We start from the raw sequence: 12,010 nt of genomic DNA on the forward strand, positions 1-12,010 counted from the left end.
AGATTCTGAGACATTATCCAGCAGGCCCTAGCCTCAACTTGCGACCAGATAGAAAAGTTGAGCGTGTTGGCATCTACCAAGTATGGAAGCCACATTGTTTTCAGCCAGAAAGGAATGATGGTCTCTTAAAAGGGTTGTATGGCCTTTGATGTGTAACAGAAACTTTTCCAGGCCCGGGGGACCACGTGTTGATCCAGTATTGCCATTGTACTGGTTCTGGTTTTGCAGTTTTAATTTTTCATTCCCTGGATATCTTGCCCACAAAATATGCTCACTTTTGGAGGCGGATGTTTTGCCTAAAAACAGCCACGACCTGACCCCATACCATTTCTACCTCTGGTCAAAGGGTATATCATGAGGCCATGAAGAAGTACATTTCCTCTACAATGGCAAAGATCATCCGGGCCTGCCATAGCTTCCGGTGCCGTGTGGACGAGGTTATCCAGAAAAGTGGATCTTATTATGAATAATTGGATGTTGTTATAACATGGACTGAGTGTAAGAGGCACTCGGAAATTTTTATATCACTAAAAACCACTTTCATTAGCTTTTAAAGAATATAAAAAATATGGTTATAACCAATCTAGTTCGTTCATTATCAGCCTTTAAAGATTTTCCTAATTTATCTGAACCACCCTGGACATTTATCCCCCCTCTTTGTTAATACTCTGAACGTATTCTAATAGTTCTTTTAGGCACCTACTTTACACAACTCGAATACTGATTGATGAGTTTTACTCCTCACTTACCACGAGATTGAATCATCTATCAAATATTCTTTTTTTATCGTAATAAATATGAAAATTTGAATGTTTTGAATGTACTAATTTTAGAGTTGGCAATTTTTTGTAGCAAATTAACCCATCGATGTGGCACATTGATAATTTATCGAAAAATTGATATCCCTGTTAATCCATAAAAATCTGAAACAATTGAATTTTAAACGTCAAAAAGATAAATTTTATTAATTATGAGTCCTTAAAGTTCTTTTGCGACACTTTTTTGCCGTCTTACAGCCCTGAGGTCAATCCCCCTCAACTACACCTTTTGAGTCCAATTTGAGGGGAAGGCACGCAGTGTCTGTCATCCAAACACCAAGGCCCTCAAAGCCACTGTTAGCCAGCACTGGGATACCATAACAGAGGATCACATCCACAGTGGGTGCCAGGCCTCCGCTTCCGCCTGGAAGCCATCATTGCCGCTAAGGGCGGCTACATTAATGATAAAGAGAGCTCATACAGGCATCTATTTATAGTATTAATTTTGTTTAAATTATATTTTTAATGAATAAATTATATCTTTTTGAAGTTTAAAATTCAATGTGTTTAGATTTTAATTGACCACTTGGTATGGAAGGTATATATTTTCTCTTCTCAAAAGCATACTATATGCAAGTAGTATTAACAAGGGTTTTAATTCAGTAATACCATATATCTTTTTTCATTACAAACTATACAGCTCTAGTTATATTAGAAGATTAATTAATCATTATTCAAATGTTTTTGATTCAAATTCAAGCTAAGTCACATTTTCTATACAATATTTCGCATAAGCTGGATTAATTTTTAGAAAAGTGTCGACCTGGGTAAAGTCAACTTTTGTTCGAGTAATACAATATATGATGATCTACATCTTTGAATAAAATAAAACCAAATTTAAAGTGTTTGCTCTCTTCTAAAATAATGTATAATTTTCAATTTACTTTCCAGATCCCGATTCGCTTCCCTCAATAAAAACCATGCTTATTTTTTACTTGTGGACAATGGGACCGTAGGAAAATATGGGGCAGAAATTGCACTGCGTCGAAAGTTAGAAAAATATATCTCCACACAAAAGTTGGGAAATGATAGTCAATTACGTATGTATTTTTTTCTATTTTTTTCATATTGTTTTTGCATCGTTATAACTTTGATTAGTATACATATGTGTTTAAGAAATTGCATTCAAAGATATATATAGACTTTTTTCTTCTACTTATTTTAATGAGGAAAAAAGGGATTTAAAGTTTGGGGAGCGATAGAATACCTAAACCATCTCCCTCAACATATTAAGTACATACATTACATTACAGTCGTATTCGAAATGAAAAACTCATTTATTATTCTAACTAGTGATGAGACTAGATCCAAGACCGATCCCCCCCCCATTCGGTCCTAAGTGATTTTTTCTTGACTGATTGAACCCATATATTTTGGTACAGTCAGATACTTAGACTGTAGAATGAAATATAATCAATTTCAAATCGTGGCGCCATTTTTTCTATCTCTAAACCTAGTGTTGTGTCGGTCCTTATATCAGTCCTAAAGACTTAAAAAGTTCGGTCCTTCATAACGTCCCTCAACTGTATTGCTTCTTTATTTAAATCAGTTCTAAGGACAGATAGAAGGGGTTCTAAGACTGGTTTGGACCGAATAAGTAAAGACCGTTGCAACACAATCATTACCGATCTCTTTCCGTCTCAATCTATGGTCCAGTTTTCTACCCACTCCTTACTTATGAGATGTACATATATGATATATGCAACACATTTAACTTATTACGATGTTATTTTGGTCGATGTTTACCATTTAGAACTCACATCACGTCATCAACACTTCATCTATTGAATCGGTCTAGACCGAATTTCAAACGAGAACAATCTTTTCTTTGTGACCGATACAGACCTATTTTTTAAGGGACCGAAATAGTTGGATATTCACATAAAATCATAACTGTTTTTGATGGGTATTGGACTTTCAGAGCAAAACCCAACAATAGTTTGGTCTACAGAATGTTATTGTGTGTCGATGTTCACAATTCATTTTGTTAAATAAAAATCTGGAAGAAGGGTTAGTTAGTTAATTTGAATGTAGTTTATTTTTTTAATTTCTAACCAAAAGCTCAAAAATGATTACTGTTATTAAGAACGGAAAATTCCAATCAGGCATGAACAAACCCTTAGGCTGTTATAGGGCTTTATAAAAAAATTATTAAATAATCCCTTTTTTCTACTTTAATACCTGCTTTTCTTTATATTTTTAAGTACGAGACTTTTGTACACCTTTGGTTTGTTTGGTCATTGAGGGTGGAACAAATACAATCCGAGCTGTTCTTGAGTACGTCACGGACACACCCCCCTGTTCCTGTAGTTGTTTGTGATGGAACGGGCCGCGCGGCGGATCTTTTGGCCTTTGCTCATAAGTATATTTCCTTTTTTTTTCCAAGAATTAATATGAATTATCTATCACTATTTTTTTTTAATCACCTTCTAGATATGCGGGTGAAAATGGAGAGCCTGGACTCTTGGATTCTCAAATGGCAGAACAGCTTAAACTTACTATCCAAAAGACATTTAGAGTGAGTGCGGAACAGGCATATCGGCTTCATTTGGAGCTTAGTCAATGTGTGAAGCGAAAAAATTTGGTATGTTTTTTTTTTGTTTTGTTTTTTCGTGTTTTTACCAGGTATTATAAACTCAAAATCCGGTGCTTTGGATGTATCTACTTTAAATTAGCATAAAATTGGTTTTTTAAGATTGATTATTTCACTTAAATGTAGCCTCTGTTACACTTACTCACTACCTCGATTCGGGTCATGAGCCGACTGCAGGGCCTGGAAATTTGAGTCCGATATAAATTCTTGCATTTCAGAACGATGGAGTAGATCAAGGAATCTTTTTGGTGTGAGGTTTTTTTGGTGAGGACGTAAAACTTTTTACTTAAAAATAGGGGTAAAATATTTCGTTCAGCAAAATTATCACGACAACACGCCTACCTCTTAAAATGTAATAGGCTTAATTTTTGTTGTTGTTGACTCCATGGCATTGTTTTGGTTACGAAGTAAACATTTATTCCGCAATTTAGTAATCATTTATGCCGGAAATAGGAAGCACCAAATTTCGTTGTTACATCCTCTATATTGATCAAAACTCACATTGAATCATCAATCTTAATTTCTTTTGCCACGTCTCTACGTATATAAAACTTATCTAGTACTTCCACGTACAAATATTACATTTTTTAATATTTTCCCCCCATATATGACAGAATATTTATTATTTAAAAGACATCATTCTAAAGAGTATGGAGAAGACGATAGTCCTATATTTATTTAACTCATTAATCGCAAATGTGACAGTCCATATTTATTTTCTTTACTCACTATGCAACAGCAAGTTTTTTTTTTTTAAATTAAGGTTTTTTTTAATACTATACATTAGTATAAAGGGTGGTCCAGATAAATTGAGAAAAAATTTAAAGGCTTATAACAAAGGAATTAGATTCGGTAGAACTATGATTTTTGATTATTTAAAAGCTACATTTAATGAAATTCAATTATTTATAATGAGATCTGCCTCTCCTGATAACTCTGCCAAAGCTTCCGGCACTGTGTGGCCGTGAGGATTTCATTATAAATAATTAAATGCTATTAAATGTAGCTTTCATATAATAAAAAAAAATATGGTTCTACGTCAGTTTGTTTGTTTTGCGCCTCTAAAGATTTTCCCAATTTATATGGACCACCTTGTACATACATCCATTGAAATTGAGGCACTCTATTATTTAGATCTATACAGCACTTATTCTGGTAAGTTTTAGCCCATAAAAAAAGGTTTTAAAACACTTTTAATATCCCATGTATTTTTTTCACTATTAATCTTGACGGCTTATTCCCGTGATAATATTGATATAAAATGTAATATGTATTTCAAAAGTTTTTATTTATAAAAGTAGGGAAAAGTTTTGTCCTTCATTAATATTCAGTGTACAACTTTTACTCATTTGAATTTTAATATATTTTATGTGTAATATATAGATAACGGTCTTTCGATGTACGGGTGACTCAGGGGAAGAAACGGAGTTAGACCAAGTGATATTAACTGCATTATTTAAATCTCAACAATTATCACCCATGGAACAACTCTCCTTGGCCCTCAGTTGGAATCGTAGTGACATAGCAAAAAAAGAAATTTTTTCTTATGGTAAAAATAATGAAGACATTTATGAATTTGATATTACTTAAAAAAAATACCACACCTATTACAGGACATGAATGGCCTCGTGGAGCATTGGAAGAGGCAATGCAAGATGCTCTTTTAAATAATCGTGTCAATTTTGTTCGACTTTTGCTTGAAAATGGTGTTAATATGCACAAATTTCTTACAATGCGTCGACTCGAAGATTTATACAATAGCGTATGTAGCTCTCTTTTAAAATTACCTATGTGATGGAGGACCGGTTAAAGGGTCTTTGGGTCCTTGGGGAAGGATACCTATGTGCTAACTTTTTCTCCTAAAATTTTATTATTTAAAAAACATTTAGAATCTTCTTTTTTTTTTGTAAATATCACTGTACAATAGCATTTTTGCCTCCCGCTAAAACCCACATTTAATATTGTTATTTAAGCCATCAATGGACTTATTGTAATCCTACATATTATTAAATACTTTATGTGTTTGTCTAATTTCTGTTCATCCCTTTTGGAGTTTTAATGATAAAAAATTCAGAGACAGAGGCAGGCTTTTGACATAACAAAAGTAGTTCAGAATTCTGCGTTACGTAAGAGGGGCTATGTTTCATTCTGATAAGACAAGATACTTGGGCTCTGGACACAAGTTTTTTTCTTCTCTAATAAGTTGATTTTTTTCATAAATATGTTGTCGATTCGAAAATGCACCAGAAAAATTTTAAAATCCAAAGAAAGAATTATTGTATTAACGGAAAAGGAAGAACGTATTTTAAATACGAATTAAAAAGGGGAATTAGGTAAATGAAGGAAGAGGATGATCATCAAGTTTGTTTTAATATTTACTTCCAATTTTTACGATGGTTGAAGAATGAACATGGGAAGCTAGCAAGGGCAATTAAAATAAATAAATCTAAATGTCAAAAAATTTCAAATCAGAGTCAAAAGGATGTGCTGGTTTGATTATATTACACCTAATGGACAGAAAACAACGTAATTCAAGGAGATTTTACAATATAAATAAACCTAATATATATTTTTAGTAGATTGTTTTTGTTTTTTTATTTTTTTTTTAACATTAACAAATTTAATATAAATAAAATCTTTTTAATTGACTATCTTTCGCACTAGTAAGTAATTAATATACTTCAATATAAATCTATTTCATATCCGATTTATTTTATTAGTATTTATTGATTAGATATATGGTGTCTGATCGATTTATTTATATTTAATTTCTGAACTTTTTGTGCCTCTAAAATATTAATCACTTCTCACAATTAGTCAAATAATCGACTTGATTAGATTTAACTTCGAAAAATTTTCACACAACCTTTTATTTATTGAATATTCTATAAGAAAATTAAAAATTAAATTGAAAAAATCCATCAAAATTGCCTTATTTTTTTACTGCAAATCTATTGAAGTTGTAATTGAAAGTTTAACTTTAGTTTTAGCTATAGTATAAACCAATTTTAAAACAATAATAATTTTCATAAAAGATCTTTCTTTTTTACAGTATTTTTGTTGAAACTGGATTCTAGATAGCTTAATATATTTTTATCTTTCAAATACAGTAATGTTTTTTTTACATACTGATATTACTTTTAATTTTCGTTTTTATATTTATTACATTTTGAAATATGGCTATGAATCGAAATTGGTCTCTAAAAATGTGATTTCTTAAAAAAAATGCATAAAGCCTAAATCTACCGCAATTGATAATTTTAATGATAATTTGCGTGTTATATGGTTTAAATAACAATAATAAATTGATGTTTAAGCCAACAGGCGTCCCAAGATCTGAATTTTATTGCTGAGTTAATGTTTCTTTAATTGATCAGATGGAGTTGGACTGATTATTGTAACATTATGGTATTATTGTCTTTAAAATATAATACGGGCCCATTCTTATTTATTGTTATTTTTTTGGCAGACGTTTCTTCAGTCAGAATATTCATTTTTAATTCACCTTTCTTTGAGAAGAGATATTTTATTTCTATAGCTTTTTCTAATCCCTAAATAATTTTGTGAGTTTTTTTTTTTAAATATATATAACTCAATTTTAAAAGTGTATCCTGCATGGGCCCATATGCCCCAAGAACACACCCTTCCGCGATGTGATCCCTCTTTTCTGTTGCTTTTATTCATTTTACATACTTTTATAGAAAAATGGTCCTGCCAACACGTTAGAATACCTTGTACGCGATGTGGTACCTCGAATGTCTAAACACTATCGCTTTACTCTCCTCGACATTGGCAATGTTATCAATCAACTCATGGGGGGAGGTTATCGAGCCAACTACACTCAAAGAGCATTTCGTCTTCGCTATGAACTTATGTTAAATACACCTCTACCAACCTCAGCTGCCTCTCCTCACAAACTCACTGCAGGTGTCAAGACACTTAAAAAGTCTCTTACTAGTACAACTCTGAAGGTAATTCGAATACTTGAAGAATATTGTTGAAGTACAGTCAGGGCCACAAAATATTTAAAGTTTTCGATTCTTCAAATTAAAGAGTCTTTAATTATTTTTTATGAACACTTTCATGAAGGCTAATCCTTAGAATTCTATATGAAGGGATGCCCAAATAAATTGGGAAAATCTTAGTTACTAGTTACGGTAAAACCATTATTTTTGTATTACTTGAAATTATATTTAATGACATTCAATTTTTTATAACGAGTTTACCTCTTTTACTAATCTCGTCCACAAGGCATCGGAAGCTTTGCCAGATCCAAGCGACATCGTGCAGATCGTGCTTTGCAATTGTACGGGTAATCTACCTCCTAATGGGCCTCCTAAGGCATATGATACTTAGCACAATCCTAATGCTCTACTATCTCCTGGAGATAGAAATCGCATGAGTTCAGGTTTGCGGCCCAAAAATCTGGGCACAAAAAGTGAGTTCATTATTGTGGCCAAGACATTCTGCACTATTTTGGTCTTGTTGGAAGGTGTAATTTCTTACTTGGGATATTCCATCAACCATGAAATGTAAATTAAAAGTGCAAAACTAGAACCAGTATAATGACAATGCTGGATAAACACAAGGTCGTTAGAGCCTGCCAATGTGGCCGAGGTTATCAAGAAAAACAGATGGCATTATAAATAGTTGAATGTCATTAAATGTTGCTTTCAAATAATAATAAATTTATGTTCCATCTAGTTCGTTCATTATAAGCCTTTAAAGATTTTCCCAATTTATACGGACCATTCTGGATATGAAAATTTATCGACGTCTTTTTTTTTCCTTTTTTTCCCAGTTGAGTGATAGATCTTTCTTCTTATATATACACTTAGAGTCTTAGTACATAATTTGTATTAAGATACATTTTTGTTGGTAATTCTTTGGAAATAAGCATATTAAACGAATTCCGTGATAAGGAATGAGTTCTTGTTTAAAATTTTTAAAATTAGAAATTGTTTAATTACCAACATAATGAAGGATAAATGACTCTTTTGGGGAAAGGCAAAATATTTAGAGTTCCTTGGTTAACGAAGGGGGTATCTTTCACAGTTTTACCTCAATAACATAAATGTATACAGTTTATTTTATTGCCAGTTGTAAATATTTCTACTTTTTTCTCCTCAAATTTTGTTCTAAATGTTGATTGGTTGAATTATAATTAGCTCTTTGTTAAGCTATGAAAACTGTTTAATAATGATTGAGTTATAATTCCACATTTTGGAAGAATGATCCTATAATTAATTGGCTTACTGCTAACTGATTTTCTGCTTTTTTTAATTTTTAATTTTCATTTGAAAGCTTGTGTTACACAATAAAGGTAACGACGTGCTACAGATAAAACGCACACTCTTTTTTTCTTTTCCTTTTTGACCAACAAAGGGTTATTTTATCATACCTTTACATAAAATAGTTATGAAATGAAATAAAGAACTCTATTTGCATTACTATTCATTTGAGTAACATTAATTTCAGGGAGTCTAATCTTAGCAACATTCATTTGAGCAAGTATTTATTTGGGCAAGCTTCTTCTCAGGGACATTTTCATATAGTAAACCATGCGAGTATCAATAGTTTATATTGCCTTTAAGAATGCTGAATATTTCTTTATTCAAGGAGATTTCTGCTATACCGAGTGGTCCATTCAAATCTGAACAATTTGAATTTTAAAATTCAACAAGATATAATTTACGAATTAACAATAGAATTTCAACAAAATTAATACTATAAATATTTATAAAATATATGTGTCTGAGCTCTCTTAATCATTAATGTAGGCCCCTTAGGGGCAATTTTGGCTTCCAGGCGGCAATGGAAGTGCTGGCACCCCCTTTTGGATGTAATACTCTATCATGGCGTCCCAGTCCTTTCTAACATTGGCATTGAGAGCCTCAGTCTTTGGATGAAGGACACTGCAGGCCTTCCCCTTTACATGCACCCAAAAGGTATAGTCGAGGTGTTTGACATCAGGGCTGTAGGGAGGCCAAAAGTGTCCAAAAAGAGTCTAACAACGGAGGAGATGGGTTTATTTCATTGCTGGTGTCAAAAGTGGCCTCTCCATCCTCAAAAGGTTCTTTCCACTCACTTTTTGATAGTTATCTGTACAATCTCGGTTGAAACCCCAAGATCTCTTGCATGGGGCCTCATGGACCTGAGGGGATTGGCTTGGGCGGTTTTCTTTTACTCCTCTGGGTCCAGTTTGGCCTTTTTGACAGAGCCCTTCTCCCTCTCCAGCATTTCAGACTTTCTCACGGCGTTGAAGGGGGTGCTGGAGACGCCATATTGCTTGGAGTGTGCGAATGGAAATTCGTCTATCTCGTTAATTGTCATTTTCTCGACTTGTACGTAAGCTAGAGAGCTATTTTTTTTTTTTTTTTTTTTTTTTTTTTTGCTTTAATATATTGAAATCTAAATAAATTTCATTATATCAACTTTGATTTATTATTGAATTTCTAAGTGTTTAGATTTCAATGGACCACGCGGTAGTTTTGAACAATTTAAAAAATGGCTCATGAATCAAAGGTCAACAACTACATAACATATTACAATGAAAATGATCAGAGAATGTACATCATTTTTTTAATTCCATTTTCTAGTAAAATAGCAAAATAGCCCTTAGCTAGTTGGTATGAAAAATGAAAAGGAAAAAAGAGTGAGCCTTCCTTAGCTAATCCAATCATCTTTTGATATTTCAATCATTAGGTTACATCAAGGTTAATAGAAATACAAGGTTATGTCGTAACGTTTTTCCGACTAATGCTCGGGTTCCCCCACGCTTTTTAATAGTGACGCCAAAGAGTAAAGTATATTATTATTCTTAATCATATAATTTCTAGTATTAAATTGTGTTAACATACCGTTGTTATAATCTATGACGTCAAAATCTATCTGCTTTGCCTAGAAGTCGCTACGATACATCAAATTAAAAATTCTGGCAAGCCCGATTAAATGATGGAATAACCTTGTATTTCTAATAACCTTGGCTTTCATGTTTTAGCCTATAAGTTTATTTATCGAGTATAACAGATTTGACATGTTAAAAACCATATCTCTAGGTTCCTCAATTTTTATTGGCAAGAAACTCCACAAGCGTACTGACTGGAAGCCAAAATGACGATCTATTAAACTCAATAGGTTTTTGCTTCGATCACCCTTTTACGGAACTGATAATTTGGGCAGCACTCACTAAGCGACAAGATATGGCACTTCTAATGTGGGAACACGGTGCTTATCATCAGATATTCTAAATTATAAAAATATATTCATTTACATAAACATAATCTGCAAATTATATACAGGTGAACAAGCCATGGCTAAGTCTTTGTTGGTTTGCCGACTATACCAAGCAATGGCATATGAAGCAGCGGATGATGACTTGGATGTGGAAATCTTTGATGAGTTAAAAAAGTATGGGGATGTATTTGCCGATCTTGCCCTTGGACTTCTTGACTTTTGTTACCGAAGTGATGACGATCTCACTCAGCATTTGCTCACTGCTTCCTTGTCTGATTTTTCTCGACAAACTTGTTTGAGACTCAGTGATATTGGAAATCATTTAAGGTAAATTTTAATTCAACTAACAACTCAAGACAATATTTATATATTTTAAATTATTTTTAGATTTCTTTCTCATCCACTTTGCCAAACAATTTTGGCTGATTTATGGATGGGCGGTCTCAGAATGAGAAAAAATCCTGGGTTTAAGATTGTATTGGGCTTACTTTTTCCTCCAACTATAGTCAAATTAGAGTTTAAAACACGGGAAGAGCTTGAACTTATGCCTCAAACAGAGGAAGAGCATGAACAGGTATATAATTAGAGTGATTTTTTTACTTTCTAAATCTGTATATTTTTTAATTATTGAGAACAAAACAACTTCATACAATCCCGTAATCCCGGTTTTGTTATGCGGGGGATGATTAGAGTGACTATGGATTCTAAGTAATTATGGCCCTTAAGTATAAAGTATGGTAGTTTATTATAGACGGAGAGTAATACTTCCAACTTGTGGGAAAGGATATGTTCTTGTTGGACTCAGAGAGTAGAATTATGAATCGACATACTTGAGATTTCTACCAACAATTGTCCCCAAAATTATTCATACTTTTTTTTTTTTATTTTATGTTGTTATATGTGACTAACAAATGATGAAATGAACACAAATACTCAATTTATGAATCTTCAGGGGCATGTTATTGAAGGGTAACCACAAAATGCATGGCTCAAAATTATTCATATCCTATCCTATACATTTTAATGGTCAACAGCATAGCCTTTGCTTTACACTATTCTTTGTTAAAGGGCTCATGCTCGGACAGATTGGTCGGTTTCCAAGCCATCTCTCTTGTCTTGTAAGTCCCGCCACTAGTTTTCGATTGGATTCCGGTCAAAATTTTAAATTGCCCATTCTAGCATGTTGACATCATTCTTCATAAACTATTTCTTCACTATGTTTAGTTGCTCACTCAAGATAATTGTTCTGTTAGTAGGTCCAGTTGTGGCCTTGATGGAGTTTCTTAGCAGATTCCTTCGAGTTTTCTTTAATGATCCTGATGTAAACCCCTGTTTCCATGATTTGTTGCACCTTGACGAGCTT

The 12,010-nt window shown here is 32.9% G+C and overlaps 1 protein-coding gene across 1 annotated transcript in view; it reads left to right on the forward strand.

Moving 5' to 3' along the window:
• Positions 1-12,010, forward strand: part of Trpm (transient receptor potential cation channel, subfamily M) — a 118,343-nt gene that overhangs the window by 89,936 nt on the left and 16,397 nt on the right. Inside the window, 10 exon segments of the mRNA XM_071890125.1 lie at positions 1,710-1,858; positions 3,029-3,111; positions 3,113-3,180; positions 3,252-3,402; positions 4,795-4,960; positions 5,025-5,173; positions 7,113-7,382; positions 10,470-10,638; positions 10,713-10,974; positions 11,035-11,221. Coding sequence (XP_071746226.1) covers positions 1,710-1,858; positions 3,029-3,111; positions 3,113-3,180; positions 3,252-3,402; positions 4,795-4,960; positions 5,025-5,173; positions 7,113-7,382; positions 10,470-10,638; positions 10,713-10,974; positions 11,035-11,221 — 1,654 coding nt within the window.

The sequence above is a fragment of the Lepeophtheirus salmonis genome, chromosome 7 (genome assembly GCF_016086655.4).
Source record: "Lepeophtheirus salmonis chromosome 7, UVic_Lsal_1.4, whole genome shotgun sequence".
NCBI lineage: Eukaryota > Metazoa > Arthropoda > Copepoda > Siphonostomatoida > Caligidae > Lepeophtheirus > Lepeophtheirus salmonis.